This window comes from Cibotium barometz, chromosome 48 (genome assembly GCF_041138505.1).
Source record: "Cibotium barometz isolate CiBa-2024 chromosome 48, ASM4113850v1, whole genome shotgun sequence".
In the NCBI taxonomy this organism is placed as follows: domain Eukaryota; kingdom Viridiplantae; phylum Streptophyta; class Polypodiopsida; order Cyatheales; family Cibotiaceae; genus Cibotium; species Cibotium barometz.
In genome coordinates this window covers 26,579,130-26,605,320 of record NC_141093.1, presented here as the reverse complement: position 1 = coordinate 26,605,320, position 26,191 = coordinate 26,579,130, and the positions used below count along the sequence as shown (strand labels likewise).

Here is a 26,191-nt window from a genome sequence, read left to right as displayed (position 1 = left end):
AGAGCAGATACTGGCACATAAGAAAAGAAAGGTATGAGGTAAAGTTTCCCGTCGCTATCTTGTGAAGTTCAAGAACTACTCACCAATGGATGCGAAGTGGATGGAGGAAGGTGACTTAACAGATTCACCTCAGGTTTTGCAGCTTTATCTCGATGCCTTTGAGTTGGAGCCGACTCTTGTTACGGCTCATTCAGGTTCAGCAGAGCATGGGTCTGGAGCATTGCCTGATGCTCAAGAGGGGGGTAGCACCTCCACTCCCTTGATATAGACAAGCTCAGATGACATCTAGAGGTCGCTTGGTGCAGCTTTTGTCTCACCCGAAGGTATTGATGGCTGATAGTACATCTGTTTATGGGACTTCTATGATATATGTGTACTAGTCACATTGGATATTGTGGTTATGTATGGTTCACAATGGTATACAACTTGGACTACTACTATACCATTGGTTTGCAGTGAATGTTGTTACATATGCATGGCTTAGAGAGATTGGGACGCTGATCTTGCCATACTATACATTTCACTTTGGATATTTTGCTGTATCACCAGATTGCAATCGAGGACGCTTGCCATTTTTCAAGAGGGGGGTATGTCATGACCCTGTGAAAGTGGAACAACACAAGTGTGGGCATGGTGGTTGGTGAGCAAGATAAATATTTAATGATTCATATTTGGGTGCCCAGACAAAAAGAAATATGTGTGGACATCCCCAAGTGTGAAGGGGGACCAAGGGATTTATCATTTTTAATGTTTTAACCTTGGGTGGCCCCTAGGCATAAGTGACCCTTAGGAAGTTTGATAAATTTTAGAAAGGGGCCACTAGGATATTTTTGGGAAAGGGGCAACTCCACTTTTGGAGGTACACGCCCCTCTCTTCTCTCTCTCTCTTGCTTTTGGAGAGAAGTCGTGCAAGCTACCTGCGTGGAGGAGAAGGGAAAAAGAGTCGACTGGCTGCATAGAGAGTGGCTGCTGGTTTTGCTGCGTGGAGAGTAGGTCGTACAGAACACTGGCTGCAGGCCGTACAGAACACTGGCTGCAGGCCGTACAGAACAGGCGGCTGCAGATTGACTGGCGGCTGGTACAAGCGGTCCTGGCGGTACTGGCGACCAAGGTACTGACAGCATGTACAATCAGGTACGGTGCAATTCCGTACAGCTGGTACAAGCGACGACTGTACGACAGCAGGTACAAGCTGCTGCACATCAACTGGCGTAGGTGATTGCAGGGCGACCAGGTACAGGCTGCTACTGTGCAGGCAACTGCAAGCGCAGACCTGTACGGACAGGTACATGTGGACAAGGACAACCCTGTCCAGCATGTACGGTCAGGTACTGCAGACCTGTATGGACAGGTACAAGCGGGTACAATCCTGTTCGGTCCTGAACAGCTGCAGGCGGCGTATCATCAACTGCAGGCGGCGCATCATCAGAGTACAGTCGGTGCATAAAGAGAACAGCTGCAAGTATTGTTCTGAGGTGGCTGCAAGGGGGGAAAGTACAGACGGGTACACACATGTGCTGCAAGTACAAATTCGTACAGACAAGTGCACACGTGTGATGCAGAGTTGCTGATGCAGGCAGCTGCAAGTACAGACTGGTACGGTCAATCCCTCTGGTGCAGAACCACGCATTAAAATTGGTAAGCTCTGAACATATCAATCTTTCTTTCTTTCCACTGGCTGCAGAGTTGTTTCATCTGGCCCCTTGTGAGAGGAGGGGTATGGCAGTTTGAAGGGTGGAAACAGAGATTGGACAGTGGATGTGTATTTGAGCTGAGTTTGAAACCATGTTCATGGAACAGCCAGATGTGTGCTCAAGGCTGCCCTGTTGAATTGTCTTGGTTGATTAGAGGAAAGCACAGTGTGTTGCTTTTGTGGGACACAGATTTGTGTGTGAATCCTCTGTGCTAAGAGGTCTTGAGGGCTACCAGATTGGACATGCAGGTTTACTTTCCTGGACTGGCTTTGTTGTACTCAGTTATACATTTCATTGAATTTGAATAAAGAAATACCGAAAGGGGTGCCAAGCTTTGGGGCCAACAGGTGTCGATTTCCTTTCAGTTTTGGAGCATTCTAGCTCCTGTTAATTTGTTATTTATTTGGACTACAATTGGAAGGGTGACTGCTAGTCTACCGCACTTTGGTTTCTACCAGAGGCCGGTTTCAGCCCTACAGGCTGCATTTTGCTCTTCAGAAGCAAGTTGTGGAGTTATTGGCTGCGTTTTCTGTTTCAGCATCAATTGTGGTGAGCTTCTTGCATGTGGTGTTGCCAGACAAGTGGTTGTACATCTTCTTCCTCCAAAGTCCATGAGTCCCTACCCTTCCAGTAGGAGGTTCCCGATGGTTTCTAGGACTATTTTGCTGTTGTCCAGCCTCTATCTCTCTCAGGTTTGAGAGGGGGCTTATCGGTTCTGGAGCCACGCTTTGTTGGAAAGCACTTGAAAGGAGTCTTGGAGAGCTGAGATTTGTGTTCTTGGTTGCTGTGGATATGGCTCCCCCCTTACGAACAAGGATGACAAGTTGAAAGGACCCAACTATGCCCATTGCAAGCTTCAAATGCGGATCTGGTTCATCCACAAGGGTTTGTGGAATATTGTTCAGGGCACTGAGAGGAAACCCGAGCGTCCTCAGAACTCTAGGAGGTGGACTCAAGATCAACAGGATGAATTCGTTGCGGAATTACAAGACTCGGAGAATCGAGATTCAAAGACACATTCAATGCTTGTGCGGACCATCACAGAGGAGGTCTCACCGGCCGTGCAAATTGATGAAGAGCAATGGCACTAGAGGGGACAGAGAAAGTAGACAAGTCAATGGCATTAGCATAAGATGTTTACAAGGGTCATACCCTGCCAGTGGACCAGGTGTATAAGTGCTCACACTGTAGATGAGTGAGTAAAGTGTGTGGGGAGCAGGGCCTTATAAAGGAGGCACATGATGATGGCCGACTTGCACATGAAGGCCCACGACTTGCATAAATACCCGAGGACTTGGATAAATGCCACGTGTCGTGCATAAAAGCCCATCCCATTACAAGAGGTAGTTCCCACCCCCAAGTGCACAAAAGATGCACATTCTAACACCCCCTCTACAGCTCAAAGTGGGCAAGTCTGAAGAAACCAAGTTGATGATGATGCATCCATGGACACTCCAATACTGGCCGATACTGGATACACCACGGAAAATGCACCGATCAATTCGTTTCGTCAAAACAAATGCCAAACTCCTCGCAAAGTTGTCTCCTGACGATGAATTCAAGCAACAATCTGCCTAGAACTCCGAAGTCAAGCACCAACTTGCACTGACCTCCATGGTATAGAATTATGAGCTGCAACCAATACGTCCGTTATAAACCTCAAACTATGAACAGGGAACACCATCCTGCCCAGACTTCAGCAACACCAAACAATGATCTCAGAACTCTACCGGATCATAACTCCTCCAATACACCTAGCAAGGCTCTCAGAACAAATCAGAGTCATAGCCTCGACGATTACGGTTGACCTGCCTGCAAGAGTTGTGTGTTGGAGCTTCAACACGCGGATCCCACACACCAAAATTTGGGAGCAGCACCCTGCCCCCCCTTCTGCCCGAAATGCTGCCTCTGGCTGCAACACGTGGGGGAAGACCATCTTTGTTGCTACGGAACTGGGAACACACTGTTCCCCGAAGATGGAAACATCAGCCATGCTCGACGCATAGACCAACAAAAAACTCTGGTCATTGTCCCTCGTAGAATAAGATCCATTGCCTGGGCACCATCACAATCGCCAAGCCTACCTCGTGGGACCAGTACACGAACACCAACCCAATGTCGATCGACTCTCCACCGAAACAGACAAGACTGTCTCCTCTTCACGACGATTACCAAGAAACTCTGCCAATCCATACGACCCGAGCGTCGTCCATTCTCGCCCTGAAGCGTTAATCTCTCATGTGCTTAACATTAATCTAGGTTTAAGTCTTCAACTGCAACTGGAGTCTCAATGATTCGCGGAATTCTGCAATTCACACTACGTATCGCATTTCCCTACGTTCGTCGTTGCAAGCATGAAATGATTACTCACCAACAACTGCAAGTGAACGCCACCCCTCGATCGCCATCCCTATCAAATATGCCAGCAGGATACCTAATGTTACAGAAAACTGTTGAAATGACAAAAACTCAAGTTAAACCAACAACCTCTGGCACAATCTCTGCATTGGCATCCTGTTTAGATTACTAAAGAGAAAAAAACCTTTCGTCTTAAGACGTGAGACCAACCTGATTTGCAGTACCAAGGGTACCTCTCAGTTGCATAGGAGCTATCTCACCAATGTAGATGGGAACCTGCTAGCTCGCAGATAATAGAAACCATGAGCACGTGAGTGACAGGTTAAACTATACAACAAAGCATTCAAGACTTGCAAGAGAGTGAATGGCTCACAGTGAAGGATATCACGCCTACACCAAACCCCACCAGAATCCGTCCGACATACAGAGTGTACAAGGCCTGTTGATGGAACCCAAAAAAAAAAAAATGGATTGGTATGTCAGAATTGCAGGCGTCACAGACTTGCAAGCAGTACGGACACACGATACCTGATAGTCAAAGCAGCCTTTATGGCATTTTTCTTGGATTTCAAAATCAGCTCTCCCCAGTGACCCACCTCTGCCAGAGCAATGGCCACCCAACCACATATGTTTGGAACTGCTGCTGCAACTAAAGCCTGTTTCCACAATGCATAAATAATAAGAGTGATATTGTCTCAGATTAAAGCCTTCGAAAATCACCCGTGAAGAGATGCTCACCCCTTTTCTTCCAAGAAATTCTGAAAGTTGGCCACTTGCCAAAGCCCCAACCATTCCCCCGATATTGGACATGGAGCCAAAAAAAGAGAACTGCAATTACATTTTTAAGAAAATCAGCAGCAATGCTTTGACCAGTGAGAAGGTCGCCCCTCAATGAACTCTAAGTAATACCCTCAGTATTGCCCTTTGTATGAGCCTTAGTATTACCCCCGGCATCAGCTTTCAGGTATTACCATGGGTAATACTAAGGTAATAAATACTCACAGGACCCTTGGTATCAACCTTAGAGCCTGTGCTTGCTCGTTGGTTGTCTTGTATCATAAAACTGAAAAGAAAGTAAAGTTTGGAAACATGATGAGAACGAATGAAAAAAAAAAATCATCGACTTACATGAGGGAAGCATATGATACCTGAGAAACGCTGAGATTCAAATCCTCAGTAATAGAAGCCTGAATTGGAGAAGTATAACCATTCTACAGCCCAGAAGAGAAGATGTCAAATTAGGGCAACAAACACCGCCCTATGGCAAGGACAATATCAGATTTGATTAGACTCTTTGAAAACCCCTAACAATCGCCACAACAAGCATGAAGTCCTTTCTCACATATCCTTGACCTGAAAACACACCACACATGATGTTTAAACCCAGGACTCAATTCACATTTTTGGCTGCTAACATCATATATCCCCCCATTTCTTCTGCCCCGTTTATGCCTACACTCTACCAATCCGACCACATCTCGTTAGTAGTGAAATGTTGTTCAAACAAAATCTTTGAGCAGATAGCTGCTTCGTTCTCTTGAGATGGAAAGTACACCAACTGTTATCTCATCATCTCGATGTGATTTTTCTCTAATTGGGACAATACAAACTTGAATACATAATCTGTGCTGGACTGATGCATCAACATGGCACCTAGGAAAGGTATCCAAATGGCTTTTGGTGGGTTTCCTTTGACTTCCTTCCATGGATTGTCATGCGTGGCTTTGTAGAACTTCAACTAGGCAGATTCAATTGCTTTGCCTGCATTTGCCAAAAACATGTTGAGTAGCTTTTTGCCCTTCAACATGCTTCTCACCATCTCTATAATGCTTTGATATTCTTTCTTAGCTACTACATTGTGCTATATGGGTAACAAAGGAAACTACTCTTATTTCCTCTACAAGAATGCTAAAAATTGCTGTGAACTAAGAAGTCTAATAGCCTCTACTGGCTGCTGTGTTTATGCTGCATTTGGACACAGTTCTGAGGCTTTTTTGGATGCAAACTGCTCCAAACCACTTTTCTCCTCCTCCATGACTGGTTTGCCTTGACAAATCTTATTTACTCCTTTGGTTCCCTTCCCCACACTATCCTAGGCCACTCTGCATCCCATTTGGTCTCTCAAACCACTAACCTGTAACTGCATCAGTGAATTGTATCTCTTGAGTAAACCATAGCACTAGTCTATGCCATTGCCGTGGTGGAGATCAAATGAGCTTTTACAATAAAAATACATTTTGCATAGTCCAATTGCTCAGTAGTTCCAGCCCCATGTTGACATCATTTAAAGCCTTTGTGTTAAGGGAGAGGATTTAAAAAAATGCTTCTTCCCAACCTCTTCATTCTTCCCTTAAAGCTTCTAAGATACATCTAATCAATGCATGATACTTCACATCCTTCCTATGCTTGTAAATCTCGTGCTTGTCAATAGCTTGTACATCATCAATCTTCTGTTTAACTCATTTTAAAAGCTACTCACGGGTCTCCATCACTCTCTCAACTACATCCGTGCATGTGCAGTTCATGTCGCTACAGGCAAATGCCATAAATGGAAGACAAAATCATGCTCTTCTTTATTAGAAGTCCTTCCAATGGCCAAAGACAATAAGTCATTCAAAGTGGCAATTTTCTCCCACTTTGACTCCCGGCTATGCACATAACCCTTCAGCGTATCAAAAGCAAGCTAATCTTTAATTTTTATCTAACAAATGGTTCGTGCACACCCTAATTGGGTGCTATGTGAACGATTAGGACTGCTAATCAACCCATGCAGGCGCCCACATGTCGAAAGGCCACGTGCCCATGAATTGGGGCAATTAACTATTACTTTCTGGGCTGTTTTCAGCAGCCAACTAGTCAAACAGCCAACTATGGCTAACTGCACTTTCAACAATTTCACCTACAAGTCCTCAGTTCTGGTTCAACATTTGGCAGCCCCAGGATAGTTGCTTGCAACACATGAAGCAGCCGGTTTAGTCATTAGCATGCAGCAGAAGTTAATGCAAAGCATTCAAGTGTCCAAATCTATTTCTCATCTGAACCATAATTGTAAATAATCATCATCACTCATTTAGTTAATGCATGTACAATAGATTAGGTTGTCATCTGAACCATAATTGTAAATAATCATCATCACTCATTTACTTAATGCATGTACATGTACAATAGATTAGGTTGAAACGCAAGTCTGTCTCTCCTCTTTGTGCATTGTCAGTTTCTTTGTGCATATTCATTGGCATTTTAACTAGTGTTAATTGCATCACTTAATCTAGCATGCTTCTGCTTAACATGTTGCATTGGTATCTGAACAATGGTGGCCTTGCATGCAGTAGCTTAGGTCTTTATGGATGCACGTGGCTTAGGTTCTTAGCCAGAGATTCTAGGCATGTCTAGGTCTAGGTAGTAGGCAACAAGATCTATTGATGGCAAACATGGAAGGAGGTTTCAAGACTCTTTCAAAGGACCAATTGGTGACTAGGGAGAAAACGATTTAGAGCCAGGCCAAAGGGGTAGGTGGAAGGCCATACAGGGTGCCCATGCATAGGCGCCTGCCCCAGAAGGCGCATTCAACCAGCAGAAACAGCTCCATATTCACTACATAAAGGTGCTCCCAGGCCTTGTTTCCTCATCTGCGAACTTTGCCAAGAGTCCTTGCTTGCGCAAATACCCTGGGCAGCCCAAGACAGGGTAAACGCAAGGGGAAAGGAGCTGAAAACTGAGGCGACCTGCTATGGACAGAAAATGCAGGCAATAGAGGTCTTTCTGGGGATTAATGCACGACAGACAATCAAGCATTGATGAATGTTCCCTGACCTTTGACGGATGGACCTTATTCAAGTCTTTGGATTACAATAACGTTGTGATGATACGGGAATGGTATTCTAGATATGGCTTTAGAATTATGAGAACTAAGGATGGCAATGAGCTTCCATCCAAGCAACCTTGCAAAAAACACACGCCACAAGGGGTATCTCCATTAACGGTTGATGGTGGCGGCCTTCAATGTCCAGTCACTACATTGCAATACCTGTTAAGGTTTAGACTGTCTCCCTTAGCAGCACGTTTGTAACCGATGCCCCGTCAGCTACACGTGAACATCTGATCCTTCAGGCTGCGTTCCTTTTGGCAGAAAAGTTAAGCACTCAAGCCACTCAAATTTTCCATCAAAGCACTGTGCAGTTGGTTTCCCAAGGCCTAAACACCAAGCAATTTGGTCTGATAAGACTGAGGATTCATCTCCATCCGCGCACGAGCATAAGGAGTTGAAAATGGGATCAAAGAAAAAGGTGTGTTATTTTTTACTATAGTTTTCCCATGGTCTGTGTGCAGGTGTACGCCAGTATGTGTATGTGTGTTCTGCATGTTGTGTATGTGTGCCCTCGCCACATGTGCATATGTGTGCAGCCCTTGTGATAGGGTAAGAAATCCCATTAAGCTCCAATTCATGAGATGAAACCTTAAAAGAACTGCTTGACAAAGATTGCCGATTCCACAGCGCTCTAAAATTCTGATCGCATCAACATGGAGGCCAGGGAGAGTATATTTTTACATACATATTTACTGATTAATGCTGGACATTCTCAAAAAAAAAGATTAGACACCAAAATATACACATTTTAGACTCTTCAAGGGGTTGGAGGTTAGGGTTTAAGGGATGCACATTCTTCTTTAAAATCATGTGTGCAGGATAGAGAAACGGCAGAACAGTGCTTACACAGAACCCATACTGTACAGGGCCGAGTGCAACAACTGCAGTGCAGAGGAGCGCTATGTTGACGCTTTGGCTGAAGGCTTTGTGCGAGCTTCGAAGCTTCTTCCGCGCTCGCCTGCGCCGATGGTGTCCTGGCATGAGGGGCTCCTGGGCTTCATTGCTGTTGCTGCCCAGATCCAAACTGCGATCCTCCATAGCCATGTGTGTCTGTGAAGGAGAGGGGGGCAATTTCAGCTTTCAAGCTAACAAAGAGAGTAGAAGTTCACACGGGAAGACAAACAAGGCGGCAACAACGTGGAAATGTTACGGCATCCAGCATGGCAGTAGTGTATATATTTACATATACATATACATAGGTATACATATACACACACATATGTATATATACATACGCACACATATATATATATATATTATATCTACATACACACATATATATTTATATATACATATATACATATGCACACATATACATACTTACATATATGTATATATATATATCTACGTAGATATATATATATATACGTATATGTATATATATATACGCACACATATATATATATATATATACATATGTATACATGCATGCATGTATGTGTGTGTGTATATATATATAATGTATGTATGTATTGCCCTCATCCTAAGGCCCAAGGATCACTTCACACCTATATGTGTGTGTGTGTGTGTGTGTGTGTGTGTGTATTGCCCTCGTCCTAAGGGCCAAGGATCGCTTCACACCTATATGTGTGTGTGTGTGTGTGTGTATGTGTGTGTGTGTGTGTTGCCCTCATCCTAAGACCCAAGGATCATTGCACACCCATGAGAACCTTGCTTAATTTGGCATTGCTAATATAAACCTAAAGCCAACACAAACCCCATGTACAACAAACTTCTCTACGAGCATGCTACTATACCTTCCATGAGAGCCCTATTCAAGGTCATTGTGTCAAGGTCATTGTCCTTCACATCTAAGTGAGTAAAACCCCCAATGGTTGTCCCTCCACTATCCACCATCGGAAGCCAAACAAAAGTGATTATGAGTTGTCAATGCCTACTAAGAGACATCTCATGTGTATTGTCTTCATTCTTGAGCTTTATATAGGCATTGTATAAGCATGAGTAGGCTGAGTAAAATTCATAAATATTAATTCAATATTCAAAAAATATGATTTATATTAAATTTTACTATTAAGATTTGTAAGAAAGTGTTGCTTTTGAGGAGCACAAAGTAAATGCTCTTCGAAAGAAACACTTTACATGAAGAGCAAGCCATGATGTTTGCTCTAGGGATTTGAAATGCCCATATCTAACCAAACCTACAAGCCTTGGCTCAATCATGACCCAAAACTTCTAATAGCTTGTAAATCTATACTGACATGAAGAGCAGCATGTTAGAGCAATGGCCCTAGGGATTTGAAATGCCCATATGTCAATCTAACCAAAAGTAAAAGTGTAGGCTCAATTATGGCCCAAAACTTATCATAGCTTGTTCATCTTAGCCCTTTATAAAAAATAGTAGCCCATATAATATAGTAATGATAGGCTTTTGGTATGCCCAACCTTTCCATGGTGTCCTAACTCCAAGGATCCATCTCATCTCACCTTGAAGGTCAAAAGTTTGCACACTTTAATTGTTATTGAGGTAAATTGCTATCTTGACTTCAAGCTCATTAGCTTGTAGGCAATTCCATGTCATCACCATACATCATAGTTCTATCATTCTTTCCTCCACACTATCACAATGTAGCAATGTACTATAGCAAGCATGACCAGTGCTCGAAAAAAACGGTATTCTAGTGTATTTGTATCAGCCAGAATTCAAAAAAAATTTGCTAAGATTTTAAATAGCCCTTATTTTAAGGAATGATTTTTCTTTTTTTTACTTATGAACCCGGCATATAGTAGAGATTTTGGAAACAAAAAACCGGATAGATTTAAGATTTTTCTTTACTTTGATTGGTTGAAAAATATGTTTTTTTAAAGCATCGAGCATAACTTACATGTCCCCTCACCATAAATGCATCAATACTCCTAGCATGAGTCTTGTCTTCTTTTTGGTACCTTTCCAACCTACTAGTAGCCTTTTTGGTACCTTTCCAACCTACTAGTAGCCTTTTTGAGGCCATAGAAACAAAGAGTATAAATGCACCCACCTTTAACCACATCTACAGTAATCAACTTTGGCATTTGTATTCTCTATCAAGCTTGCTTTTTGACAACCATCATGGTCTTTGGCATTTGTATTCTCTATCAAGCTTGCTTTTTGATCTTATCCCTTTTGTTGCAAAACTACAACTTTCATTTGTTCTACCCCTTTTTACAACTTTCATAACATGCTCATAAAAATCAGCTTAGGGCATTTTCAACTAAAAACCTTCCTCCCAAAAAAGGAAAGATCTCCCCCACCCATGCCATGCAATAAGCACAAGGGGACTTTTTAATCCCAATGCCTCTTTACTTTCATTTTTCCTATCCCTTTTGTTACACAACTACAACTTTCATTTGTTTACAATTTTCATACCATGCTCATAAAAAATTGCTTAGGGAGTTTTCAACAAAAAACCCTCTCTCCCAAAAAAGGAAAGATCTCCACCACCCATGTCTTGCCCACCCAACTTTTTTAGCTAGCACCCTAAAAAAGGGGGAGCAAGTGTATAAACCCAATCAGTAGCATACCATTGGAGAGGCTTCTCATTTTTTTGGCTTGGCATGCAAAGCCATAGTGTTCATCTTTCATTGAACATGTCGTTCTTTGTCAACTTTGAGAAAAAAGAAATAGTATATTTTTGAAAACACGATACTATATGTAAAAAGCAATAACATTAAAGGCCAAGCTCTCAACGCAATGAGGGGTTGATGCTTCATAATTTGAAATCTATCTTCCCCTTGACTTGTAAGTTAGTAGCCATGGTATGCTAGAAAATAACTCTTTGTGCATGCAACTTGCCAAATTGCACTATCAAGGCAATGTTTGATTTGGATAGAGAGCAAGCCTATCTTAAGTCTTGCCCCTTATATTATGAAAGCCTTTTGTACAAGGAGCCTTTCTTTATTAAGTTTTTTGTGAAAAACAATGCAAAGAAATAACATTCGTCATGGCCACATTAAAAGAAATAGCATTCATCATGGCCATGTTAAAAGGATGTTATCACTTATATTTTAAGCAACATCAATTTCAACCCACAAAAAACACATATTTTTGCTCATGATACATGTGTGTACCTGCATTGAGTTTCATTATCTTATACCAACAACCCATGATCCAAATGGATGTGTACATGTTTAATTCTTTGTGTAAATGTGTCTTATGCTGTCATTGTCAAAAGTAGAAATGATTGTGCAAATAGAAAACACTTTTTAATGTACTTCACCTCATTTGAGATATGAAAGTTTTTCATTTTTTTGATAACACCTCTTTTTTTACATTATAGATTCACTTAAACAACTACTGAGGTGAAGTCAAATCATGAAACAATCAATTTTATGTTCCCTTAAACAACTACTAAGGTGAAGTCAAATCATGAAACAATCAATTTTATGTTCCCTTTTATTGTGTTTGCACTTGTGCTCATCCATGTTGCATATTACAATAAAATGTGAGTTTCTATATGCAAGTAAGCATCATGAGCTCAAACATTTAAGTTGCAATTACACATTTATTATCTTTGAAAATAAGTTACTGCAAGACTTAAATGTTTCATACCAAATCAATTGGCGTAATTTATAGGACAAGCACTTGTTAAATTAATGTTCTTCTTAGCATAATGTTTCATTTTACAAGGTGTCTCTACTAATATCAAATCCATGTTTTAAAGCCTTCACTAAAATATTCAAACTTGCTAGTATTCATATGTACAAATTCAACACCATATTATTGGTTTATCTATAACAACTAAGAAGCTCTGTTGACTAGTATTCATATGTACAAATCCAATACAAAACCATATTATTGGTTTATCTATAGCAACTAAGAAGCTCTATTGATTATATTGTGTGATGCCATCTATATTTCATCTGTCAGATCATTCAAAAGTTATGCATTTATTTAGTTATAAGAGATTTTATTGCCTATTAGAATTTCTTAGAGGGAAACAACATGATAACATGTGAGAATGGAAGTGCGTTATATAATTTAGTCAATGGGATCAAAGCTTGCATTGACTATAGATGCTCTTTCCTAGTAATCAAAGGTTGCTAGGAAAGAGCATCTCTAGATAGCATGTGATGAGCAAGGTGTAATAAATTATTGTCACATGGATTGGAATTGGCTTTGTTTCACATGGCTTTCATTATAAGGTTTCTTAGAGGTTATAATATCAGGTAACATGTTAGAAGAAAGGTGCATTATATAATCTAGTCAATGCAATGAAAGGTTGTTAGGAGAGAGCATCTCCAGATAGGATGCGAAAGCAAGGTGCAATAAATTATTGAGCCATGGGATTTAGCTTTGGATTTGAAATTTTAATCATACTTGAATGATAACATTTCTAAACCTTTATATCATTACATGGATATTGTGGCTATGAAGTGATATATTAAAAATGTATATAGTACCCTTATTCAAATACAAAATAGCACACATGGATATTGTGGCTACGAAGTGATATATTCTAAATATATATACTAGCCTTATTCAAATACAAAATAGCACACATATAGTATCTACCTTTTTTGAAGTGGACCATTCCCTTTTTCAACCAACTAGTCGAAAATATTATAAGAAGATGTTGGCCTATAGTCATGCATTATGCATCTTGTTTTATACAGTAAACCGTCTTGTATATGATATTTGAAGTCCACACTAGCTCCTTTGCAAAAAAAATATTTAGCATGCACTTGCTATACTCTATGCTGAGCATAGATAAAAGTATCTTCAAGGTTTATACGTACCATGTGACTTGCATGGTATACCTTTCTTTCTTACTGATTCAAGACCAATTTTCTTTCTTACTGATTCATGACCAATTTTCTCACCCACCACAATGTTTGAATTTTGGTAGATATAGGCCACGTTTCATGTAATGTTTAATTTCATAAAAAACTTTGCGAATTTGTTCTACTAATGTGCGAGATCTTTATACCCATTCCTTGAATGTTGCATTTAAAAATAAACATTGTTTTGATAATCAAGAAGTCTAGAAAAAATTTCAATACTAGCTTCCAATTCTCATAGTGTGATTAGGTTCCAAAGATGACATGGTGTAACTAGTTACACTATAGAGTGGGTCTTAAAGATGGTTTTCATGCACAATCAAAGTAAAATGTAAATATTTTAGTGTCATGCACTTCTATCCTTGTATTTATTTTTTCATAAGAGTAAAAAAACAAGATAATATGTCTCATGTGAATGTGAAACTTATAGACATTGTGAACCCATTTAGACTTATTTTGTAATTACATACATATAGACATTATGAGCCCATTTAGACTTATATTGTAATTATAGACATTGTCAACCCATTTAGACTTGAATTGAGGAACTATTTAAGCATTTGAGGGTCCTCTACATGGTTCTTAGCATCTTTATTTTAATAATGCCTCTCTTGTTGTAGTATAGTAGTACACAACGACAACGTTTAACAGCAATACATTGATAAGTCTACATGGCAGCAATGTTTGACAATGCAGTGTGTCTTGCAATAGTAGTGCACGGCAACAACATTTGAGAGCAATACATGACAGCAGTCCACAATAGCAACATTTGACAAGCCCTCAAAAGCATAGACAACTCAATTGGTACACATACACTCGGCCTCTCTCACTAGTAGCTATACATGAGCACATAATAGTTCACAATAGCTCTACAAAAAAAAACATGGGTCTATTTTTTTGGGAACAATAATTATATATATTAATATTACCAACCCTTTACAAAAAGTCTACATCAGAGACTTAACAGAGACACCTACTTTGCATACCAGACTTGTATCAAAGACTTGGTCCCATTTTCTATTCAGTAGCTTACATACTAGGTCCCACATTTCATCCTCCCATACAAAGGAAGAATTTTCCCATGAGAAGTGGAATCCCAACTGCATACAGGCAATAAGAAGCATATCAGAGGTGTATCCCTTGGGGGATTGTTGTTTAAACTCCTCTCCATTAATCCATATTTTCATTTGCTTATTTCGTGTATTACACACACTCGCTCTTATAGATTCTTTTTTTTTAATGGGGAACAATAATTATATATTTATATTCACTAGGAAAACTTAGCCATTCACAACAACAAGTCTTTATATAGCATTACCACATCACTTCTATTCCCAATCACTATTGAGAAGATCACATATTAAATCCCACTTCTAATCCTCCCACACAAAAGAAGACATTTCCCAAAATATGTGATAGCCCAACTGCATACAAGCAATCAACAGAATACCAGAAGTGAATTCCTTAGGAGTCTGTTCTTCAAAATAGTCACCCTTAGTCTAGACTTCCACCTTTTAGTTTTGGGCCCAAACTTGAGATATTTGGTCCTCACATCTTTCCTGTACATATCAACAAATATTATGGTACCCTAGTATGAGCTACTATCCCATCAATTGAGGTATGCATCACCTAATCCCTGCATGTAATGCCTGAACTGCCGCAACAAACACAATATTATTCAGCTTATTGATATAATACATAGACCAACAATAGTGCACACATTTGAACATCATCTCTAGAGAAACGTTAGCCAATGTTGTTAATAACAGACTTACTGCTCAATTTCTCTTTTAGCTCCTCATTCTCCAACCACTTTTTTGGCTCATCTATCGACATATGTTTAGTTTCTACTAATTCCTCCCTGTGGTTGTTCAGCTCATTCTTCTTCTACAAACTTTGTATGTCCTTGTGAATATTTTGAGGAATCTTCTAGTTGTACTCTAGAGACTTCTTGTGTCTAGGTGTGGGTGCAGTATAGTGAACTATTATTTTCCCCACATCCACCATGAACAATGTGACTAGACGAGAATTTTCTCTTAGGATCCTTTCTTTCTTAGCGTCATCTCCTCCTTCCATCAAGTTCAATCCTTCTACATGTAGTGGTTACACTGTCTGTTTGTTGATAGGTATGTCCCTTCGTATTGAAATCTTGGTCTTTTTCTTACCCCTTCTGATAGAGATGATGGTGTCTCTTTCCCAATCTTGTTTTATCTTGCCATGCTGCTACCTAAAAGCATTGGATAGGAGCACAAATCAACTCCATCTTTAGCACCATCAATGAGACGAAAAATTTGCATTGTACCACCATCATCTCCTCATTTTTGTTATGCCCAACAGTTCTACTGTCCTCTGATCTACTATCATTCTTATGTTGGTGCTACTTTTTGCTAGTTTAACAAACCTAGCTCCTTGGATGTCTTTGTTCAGAGATGATATTTACTCCTAATCCTCCATCGAGCAGGACTCCGGGTATATCATCATGTCCTCGTAAAAGGATGAAAATCAAAGCTTTTTGTGACATGAAAAACTAGTCAAAGTTTATGACTGTGAGTATCTTGATTTTTTCACGTCTAAAAAAGGTAATCTAAATGCAATAAAAATCATGCAAGGTGCATGACAATAATTAAAGGGTTTTAGACATGAAAAACTAGTAGATATTCACAACTATGAATATCTCAAGTTTTTCATGCCTTAAAAAGTACTTCAAAACTATCATTTGAGGTAACAACCATGTTCTAGAAGGTGTGGGAAGGGCCTACATTTGGTTAAAATGAAAAAATAAATTTTTTTGATGTGAATATCTCATATATTTACACCGTGAAAAAATAAAAAATTTAATGACTGTAAATAACTTATTCACACGTGAAAAAACTATATAGTGACCTATTGACACGTGAAAAAACTATATAGTGACCTATTGACACGTGACTATCACCTTTGGGACCATGTTGCTTACCTTTGGGACTAATCTTCTTTTTATTAAGAGCTTCTCCTGAAATACTTGGGAAGAACTAAGTTTAATAGGTGGCTCAATGTTATGTTCAGCTTCATTTTCTTCAATTTATTCTAGAGGTTATACGCTACTTCGGCCTTGCTAGTGTCTTTAGTGCCCTTGTCTATAGTGGCTCTACCCTATGGGCTGAATCTTTGTGCAGTAACTTTTAAACTCTCTAGGGTGTCTTATTTATTTCTTAGCTAGGAATTTTGAGATGCCGTCACATCCTCCATGTTCATCCAATTATCAGCATACTTTGAATGACTTGGTCGGTTACCTTTGCCTACTGTGGCCTTCCCTTTATTTTTCTAGTAGCCTCACTTTGGGTCTGCTCCTTAACACCTCTTGATTAACTCGGTCGGTAATCCTTGCTAGAAGTCTCACTCTACTCAATACTTCTCTTATCAGTTTTTCCTATTGTACCTTGGGCTTCTTGCACCATCCTCATGGCCTTAGTGCTTACTCTTGCCTGCTCTTCCCATGAGACCATTCTCTGTCTTTCTTATCTACTAGAACTACTAGAATTCCTATGATATATTGTATGCTGACTTGAAATCTTTACCTTTTGGAACCTCTTTGAAATGTGTCCCTTGGCTCCTAAGTGTTGAAGTGGTCATCATCAAACTATGTGAACCACTCCATTGGCTGCAAACTAGTATCTCTTAAGTTCTTCCAGCCTCGGACCATAGACTCTACAACCTTCCATTCTTGCTCGAGCTTTTTTGATGGGCTTTTAGAGAAACTAATACTTATAAAAAAAGCATCTATCCAATCGTACCATGTTTGAGGGGTATATTTTAGCCCGTATAATGCTTTCTGGAGTCTAGACACTTTGTTTTCAGAACTAGGTATCTCAAACCCATGTGGTTATGCAATATAGACCTCCTTGATATGGCCATTCAAAAATATTGACTTCACATCCATTTGCACTACCGGCACTTTACCATGAGAGCAGCTAAGCTAGTACTATATACGAATAGCATTACTCTATTTTGTTCTCCTCTTTTCTTCTATCTTAAGGGTATTGCTATTGGTTATGACCATATATAATTGGGAATTGAAGGTTCTCTTCATAGATGTTAGTGGCAATGCCATAGGGAGAGGAATTTACCACAAAAACTTGTAAGATCTATTGAGTTTTAGATCCCGAGCTGATGTCAAAACAAGCAAGATATGGTATGAAAGATTTGGATACATGAGCTTTGTAGTCTTAAAAGAAATGCAAAGGACTAGGATCATGGAACATTTACCAGCATTTTTCGAGACATTAGATGTATGTGAAACCTATATGATGGCTAAGCAACATTGACACGCATTTCCACAAGAAAGCAAGAATTATACAAAAGCTCCTCTAGAGTCCTCTAGAGCTATTCTACATAGATCGTTTTGGTAAAATACCCACCACTATATTAGGTGGCTCTTCCTAATTTTTGTTATTGATTGATGACTTCAAGAGGAAGATATGGATGTATTTTCTTCAAGATAAGGTTGAAGTTTTTGGAACATTCAAAGTATGGCATAGCTTGTTAGAGAATAAGAGAGGAAAGAGGCTAAAGAAGTTTTAAAACAAATTGAGGAGGAGAATTCACATCAATGCCTACTATAAGTCAAGAGAGATATGATAATTGTTCATACTCCACAATAAAATGGTATTATAGAAAGCATACGAATTGCATCTATAGATATTTGATAGTAGTTACTCATACTTTGTAGCAAAATGGTATTGCAGAGCACAAGAATTGCACAAATATGGAGATGGCATAGAGAGTATGCTCAAAGGGAAAGGAATGCATAATTCCTTTTGGGCTACGGAAGCTAACATTGTAGTGCATATCCTTCATAGGTATTTCACAAAGGCAGTGAAGGGCATGACACCTCCAGAGACTTATGATAGTAAGAAGCTACCAATTTCTTATTTTTTATAGGACATTTGGTTGTAAGTGTTTTGTGCATACCCAGAACTAAGTGGGATTCCAAGACCAAGAGGGGTATCTTCTTGGGGTATAGTATGGACTCAAAAGGTTACTAACTATATGACCTAGAGGTAAAGAAGATAATTGTTAGTCATGATGGTGTTCGAGGAATAACCTCATTAGGTGGAGGAAAACACCTCCATCAACTCTATCATTCAAAGAAGTAGCCCAATGGACATAGCCACTAGTGTGACAGTATCAACTCCACAAGAGGTAGAGGGATGAAGAAGAGAAGTATGCAACACAACACAGAAGTCCTTAATAGGTGAAGCAACACGAGAAATCTCTATCGGTAAATCACAAAAGAGCCAATAGATATTCGCAAATCTAAGAGAATAAAGAAGTAGAAGAGGGCCTCCCATTAGGTAAAATTTAGACTAAAAAGGGCTCTCTAAGAAATGCCATGTTAGCTTTTTCTATAAAAATGGGCAGATGGTTGAATTTTTATAAATCAAATCAAATTTTTTTGAGGTTATAGATTAGGAATCTACTCTTCGAGATCTTTCAAATGATATATAGCACGATGAGTATTTTTTTCATGCGCAAGAAGTTCTCAAATTGGTGATGATGCAGCATGTTACAAGTTCCCAATTGGTGATGATGTGGCATGTTACATGCCACATCATCACCAATTTGGGAACTTCTTGAATATAAAAAATTATCCATCATGCTATACATCATTAGAAAGATCCCAAAGAGTAGTTATATGTCACATCATCGCGTAACATGAGGTTACAAATCAGTATGTTTTTCAGCCCACAAATCAGCCTATTGATGAGGCAAACGTGGATGATACAGTTAATGAGGAAAGAAGGGAAATTGAGGAGTCTAAAAGTATGCCAAAATGGCTGGTGCAAACACTACATGATAGGAAATTGGCCACTCCTTTGCCTAGCAAAACATGTGCAAGATCTCATTATGCATCTCTTGTTAATGCAGGTTATGCTCTTATTGCCAGTTTATGTGATGAAGAGGAACATGTCTCCTTTAATGAAGCAAAGGAATCTAAAAATTGGATGAGTGCTATGCAATTTGAGTATGATTCAATACTCAAAAATGATACATGGGATTTGGTAGAATTGCCTCTTGGCAATAAGGCCATTGGTACAAGCTCAAACATATAGTGGATGGCAATGTTGAGTAATACAAAGCTAGGCTTGTTTTGCAAAGGGTTATGCACAATAGAAAGGCATTGACTACGGTGAAACCTTTGTACCACATGTCGTATTACTACCATGTGGACTATCATTACATTTACAGCGCATAAATGTTGGAAGAATGAACGTCAATTGGATATCAAAACTGCTTTCTTGAATGTCAAGCCTAGTGTTACACAAATAGATAAGGCATCCAACAGCTTCTTGATACAAGAAAGTGGTTTTGATATCCTTGGTTTTGAGGTGTTAGTTATATACATTGCGAGATATCATGATTGAACACCTTGCAATGGCTACAATAGAGAAAGATTGATTTCAAGTACATGCAATGTGAATTGGGATGGTGGTATATCCACAATGTGCACAACATATTAGATCTACAAGAGAAAGGGGTTACACAAAAAGATATATCATAATTTCTTTTTGTGTAGCCCATTTCTCTTGTAGATCTAATGTGTTATGCACATTGCAGGTATACCACCATCCCAATCTACATTGCATGTACTCGAAGCCAGTCTTTCTATATTGTAGTCATTGCAAGGTGTTCGGTCATGACATCTCGCAATGTATCACATGGAACAAGTACACAACCAACACCTCAAAACCAAGGAGCCCCATACATATATTTAGTCTTCTTAACTCAAAGTGAAATAAAACCAAAGATAGAAACTAGTAAGGAAGTAGTTAGATAAACATTTCAGGACCACACAAGGTTGCAAACTGCCCAATGTGGAATTCCCTTGCAACTTCATGCCACACATGTGTGAAAATGATGTCCATCGATCACTTGTTCACTGCCTGAGGAGAGATGCTTTATTGCAAGCAACTGCCCGATCACTTGTTCCCGAGGGAAAATGCTTTATTGCAAGCTACCTTGCAATACCTAACTCTCAATATATTAAGTGTGTAGAATAGACACTTATCCACGATTCCACTTAATGTGCTCACATTGTTGCAAGCCAAGGTGTGAGTGAAAGCTAAAAAGCATGCAAAAGAACACCCTACACAAGAGGTAGAGGAGAATATCTTGAAAAAAGAACCAAAAAAGGATTCACAACCTCCTAAATCCAATAAAGTGAAAGCTACACAAACCAAAGAGGTTGTCTTAACCTCAAGATAAGGGAAAGAGGCTTGAAGAAAGCATAAACCCAAGGGAGGTAAAAGCAATACAATGCATAGGCATTTACACCAAGGACCCAATTCCCATCTCATCTCCTCCATTGCTAACAAGCCTTCAAATCATTCACTAACTTGAAATAAACAATGTAAATGTACTTTGGAGTACCCAAAAGAATAAGAAGAAAAGAAATGTAAATTTTCTTTGGATTTTCAAAAGAAAAATGCAAATCTACTTTGGATTTCCCAAAAGAAGAAGAAGAAGAAAAGAAAAGATTAAAAAAATACAATTACTGTAGAAAGCTAAACCCCATTTACTAACTTTATCGTTCATTAACTAACCTTCCCGATTCCTTTCAGAGAAACAATGGCCATTGAACATTCATGCAACATCATAAGCATTAACAAATAGCTTCTCAAATCTTCTCACAACAAAGTCTTCTACTTGATCTCACAAGCATGCGACAATAGGAAGGGGGGAATGTTAACCCATTATAGTGTTAAGAGGAATTGGCACTATGATTCTACATCAAATAGAAAAGACAACGATACTAAAAACATGTATGATCAATCTATAAAATAACGATGTCCAAATTTATAACTTGGATTGGCACTATGAAATGGTCCACCAACAGAATATTTATGGCAATTTCCACTCTAAGAGCATGTGGCAACAAGCTAGAAAGAATAGATTTTGTGTGAATGCAAGTATTATGAGACTAAGAATTATATAACCACTTATGAGCATGAGCATGTGGCAACAAGCTAGAAAGAATAGATTTCGTGTGAATGCAAGTATTATGAGACTAAGAATTATATAACCACTTATGAGCCTTGGATGCTTGGCAGGCCATAGTTTAAGTGTGTGTGAACACTTATGGCCCTGTATACAAGTCAGATTCTCTCATAATGCAAGATACTCTCCCATTGTGCAAAGTTGCTCGTGTGGTGTGCTAACCTCTCTCTGGTCTTCTTCTCTAATGCATGCTAGTGAGCTTTTATGAGTGTTTTGAGGTGAGAGGAGGGACGAGGACCTCTAGTCCACAATGCAACAATGTGACAATGTTCGTCGGAGACCGTGACAAAAACTGCTCCCTAAGGAGGTGTGGAGCTTAGAGACCTTGCGGGTACAAGCTCAACAACTAGAAAGATCCCCACCAATGATGGTTGTAGCTTACTAAGGTAATCTCTTATGATTGTGTTTCTAAGAGAGGCCAAAGCAAGCAAAACATTCATGTTGAATGTCCATCTGTTGGTAGATCTTATAGTTTAGAATGATAATGCCTTTGTGAGGGTACTCATTGTTGATGTAAGTTTCTAGGACGTCTTGGGTCTCACTAGCCTATATCCCTCTCCTCAAGCCTTCATGAAAGATGTCCTCCTTGGCTAGATAATCTGTTAGATCCTTTTACTTTTTGAGTGTTCCTCATGTTCTTGGTGAGAATCTTGCACCACAACTCCAAATTAGAATAGTAGGATGGGTTGGGATGTTGTTTATGTCAGTGGGCATCTTGAGGGCAAATTCTTCCTAGAAGTACATCATGGAAATGTAGGCATTGTTTGCAATTAGGGATCTTGTTGATAACTCTATAGAAAACCATTATTGCAAGTAGCCTATTGATAATAGGATGGCCTGGGAGGTTGTACATGTTAATGTTGGGCATCTTGAGGGTAATTTCTTCCTAGAATTACAACATGGTAAATAGGGTAATTTCTTCCTAGAAGTATAGCATGGTAAATAGGTATTGCCACATTAGGCATCTTGTTGATGATGACTCTATAGAAAACCATTATTTTACACAAGTAGCCTATTGACTATTGGAAAAGCATTTACTTAATGCTTCACCCTTGTGTTGTTACTATGGGTGAAATATGTGCTCTATTTTGTAAGGCTCCCTCCATATATGAGGAGTAACCATTGTGGTTATCACCCAAGCACCGACATTTCCCACTTTAGACATGGATGGTAGTTAAATGTGACCAGATGGTAGTTAGAGATGGCTTATCCTCCTTAGCACTCTACCAAGTAGGATGCATGCTTGTGCGGGCTATGTGACTACATTAATGAGCATTGAGCAACAAACCATGGACACACTGTTCTCAGACTATGGGACTTGTTTGAGAGTCCAAACAATCTCAGATAGCCATGGGAGTTACACATGATCCCTATGAGTATTTGTTGTAGTCTAATAGGATCCTAGTCAAATGATATGGCCAATTGGTCAAATGATATGGCCAATTGGTCTTTAGACCAAGTCGTGTGTTGGTCTAATATGATCCTAGTCAAATGATATGGCTAATTGGTCTTTAGACCAAGTCGTGTGTTGGTCGACATACTTGACCTAAGTCCATACTGACCTTAGACACTATATAACAATCACCTAAAATACTATACTGGATGTTCCTATGCTGAAAAGAAAAAATATAACTAGACCAATCTATCTGGACTTGAAGAGTCTTAAACCACTCAATCCCTAATAACAAGTCTACATTTTCTAGATGCTCATTGTGTTCAAGCACTCTCGTAAAAGCAAGAAATCCTCCATCCAAAGTTAGTCTAAATCACCATTAAAGCTCCTTATCCCAAGCACATGGATGGGTGGACAAGCATTAGTTTGTAATCGAAGTTTGCAACAAGCAGTTATATTGTTTACCTTCACTTTTTTTTGTAATTAAGTGCTTTTTGTGTTATGTAGATCTTGCTTTCAGTATTGTGTTTTCTTTCATGGTATCAAAGCTTAGGCTCTAAGAAAATCTTGTTTTAATAGTTTACTATTTGAAGGAAGATTTGAAGACATGGTCCCAACCTACAAATAACATAGCCACTTGTGCCCATCCTCCACCGTTTATTGTGGGTGATTGAAAGTTGGATGGGACAAATTACACTCTATGGAAGTTCAAGATAAGATTCATTTTTTATTTATATGAGCTATGGGAAATCGTAACAGGGGTTGATGCAAAGCCAAGTCCTATGCTAGATTGAGTAGATCCACTAGAAAAACCATACCGCCAGTCCTCTTGCTTTATTGGGGAGGCGAAGGAATGCAGATACATTTTCTTACTACCATAATTAATTTGGTAATAGACCATGATTTAGCATACTACTACAACTACTAAAGGGTGACAAATTCTTAAGAATTAGTACGAGATAAGAAATCAGACAACTGTTCAAAACCATCAGAATAAGCTTGTTGTATAAAAGTATTAAGGAGAAACAGCAAAGAAGTTCATATTATAAATAAAGAATCTGCAAGATCAGATGGTAGAGAAATGGGGTTCATGAAGAACTAGCATGCAAGTGCATCAGAGTGTTGCCCCTGAAGTATGATAGTTTGGTGATCTCTTAATGTGTGGTGTATAAAGGACATCAAATAACTTCTTAGTATCACTATTGCTAGAGAAAAAATATATTAGTACGGGATAAGAAATCAGACAACTGTTCAAAACCATCAGAATAAGCTTGTTGTATAAAAGTATTAAGGAGAAACATCAAAGAAGTTCATATTATAAATAAAGAATCTGCAAGATCAGATGGTAGAGAAATGGGGTTCATGAAGAACTAGCATGCAAGTGCATCAGGGTGTTGCCCCTGAAGTATGATAGTTTGGTGATCTCTTAATGTGTGGTGTATAAAGGACATCAAATAACTTCTTAGTATCACTATTGCTAGAGAAAAAATATATATATAATACAAGTTCCCATGGCTGGGCAGCATTTGGCATTATTCTCAACTGCCAAGAATGGACTCCCCCACGGGCTTACTAAGAGAGCTATATTATCCCTTCCATACACTAGTGGATGCTGAGGAATGATCTTCCTTTACATGGGTTTCTTTGATTGCCATGAATAACTCCAATTCCACTTCAACACCATTCTCAGACTCCTTTTTCAAAGGCTTCAAAGGGTCATTCTTCTCACGTGCTTCCTTTAGTCTACATGATCTGAGATCTGACCACATGATTTGACCACATGATGACCAAGCTTGTTGCAGTAGAAGCATTTTGCCTTTGATTTCTTCTTCTTTTCAAAAGAATTATGATTTTCTATTGGAGCCCTTGCTCCAATGCTTCCTCTAAGCTGGTTGGCTCATGCACGTACATTATCTTAGCCATCAGGTCCATATTAGCAATATTGAGCCATTAGGCAAAATTTGGACTCAAAAAGGGCCCTCTAAGAAATGCCATGTCAACTTTTACTGGAAAAATGGGTTGATGGTTAAAGTTTTGTAAATTAAATCAACTTTTTCTAGTGATTGTAGATTAGAAATCTACCCTTTGAGATCTTTCCAATGATATATAGCATGATGGAAAATTTTTCATATTCAAGAATTTTCCAAATTGGCGATGATGTGACATATAACTATTCTTTGGGATCTTTCTAATGATATATAGCATGATGGATAATTTTTTATATTCAAGAAGTTGCACATAATGGTTGGGCTTTCATTGTGCAATGTGCAATGTGCAGCTATGACCCTTCGCATAATGATGCACGCATGGGCTTTCATTGTACAATGTGCAGCTATGACCCTTCGCATAATGATGCACGCATGGTTGTTTAGAAGTTTGTTCTCATCACTTGAATATACTCCATAAGAATGTATGCATGATTGTTTACAAATATATATGCCTGGTATTTTAACAGTGGTGCTAGTAAGCACATTACTTCTCATTGCAGTTTGTTCTCATCACTTGAATCTTCTCCATGAGGAAACATTATAACATGTGTAAACAACCCCTCATATCATGTAAACAGAGTAGGTAAAATTGTTCTCACTACTACAAATGGTGGAACAATCACACTTTCAGATGTATTATATGTACCAGGGATCAAGAAGAACTTGTTATCTATCTCTACCATTACTAAGGCTGGCTTCGTGGCTTAATTTGTGATGACATATGTATTGTTCATGATCACAGTGATGGCAAGACAATTGTTGCTTCTGGTACTTTATCTCATGGCCTTTATAGACTAGATGCATATGAAATACAAAGGCATGTTGTATATGTACAATTTCTGCTACAAACGCAATGGGTGATGCTAAGTTGTGGCATGCACGCTTTGGTCTTTGCGTAAACATGACATGGTGTCTGAGTTGCCACATCTTGAAGCCCCTATCAAACATGTTTGTGAGGGTTGTATTCTTAGAAAAATGCAGCAGGCATCATTTCCCAAAGATGGTTCAGTTAGAGCTATCCAAAAATTACAACTTGAACACATTGATGTATGTGATGTATGTGGTCCATGTGAAGACA

At 39.2% G+C, this 26,191-nt stretch overlaps 1 protein-coding gene across 2 annotated transcripts in view; it reads right to left on the bottom strand.

Annotated features, from left to right (window-relative positions):
• The window catches only part of LOC147611016 (sugar transporter ERD6-like 4), a 68,138-nt gene extending 59,090 nt beyond the window's left edge, over positions 1-9,048 (bottom strand). For both annotated transcript variants that reach the window (XM_086785664.1, XM_086785665.1), the window contains exons 1-7: positions 8,767-9,048; positions 5,201-5,263; positions 4,791-4,880; positions 4,649-4,708; positions 4,426-4,491; positions 4,263-4,328; positions 4,066-4,144 (exon numbers count right to left, since the gene is read on the bottom strand). In XM_086785664.1, the coding sequence (XP_086641790.1) occupies positions 4,066-4,144; positions 4,263-4,328; positions 4,426-4,491; positions 4,649-4,708; positions 4,791-4,880; positions 5,201-5,263; positions 8,767-8,964 (622 nt within the window). In that variant the 5' untranslated portion in view covers positions 8,965-9,048. The remainder of the gene's footprint in view (positions 1-4,065; positions 4,145-4,262; positions 4,329-4,425; positions 4,492-4,648; positions 4,709-4,790; positions 4,881-5,200; positions 5,264-8,766) is intronic.
• Positions 9,049-26,191: the final 17,143 nt, after the last annotated feature.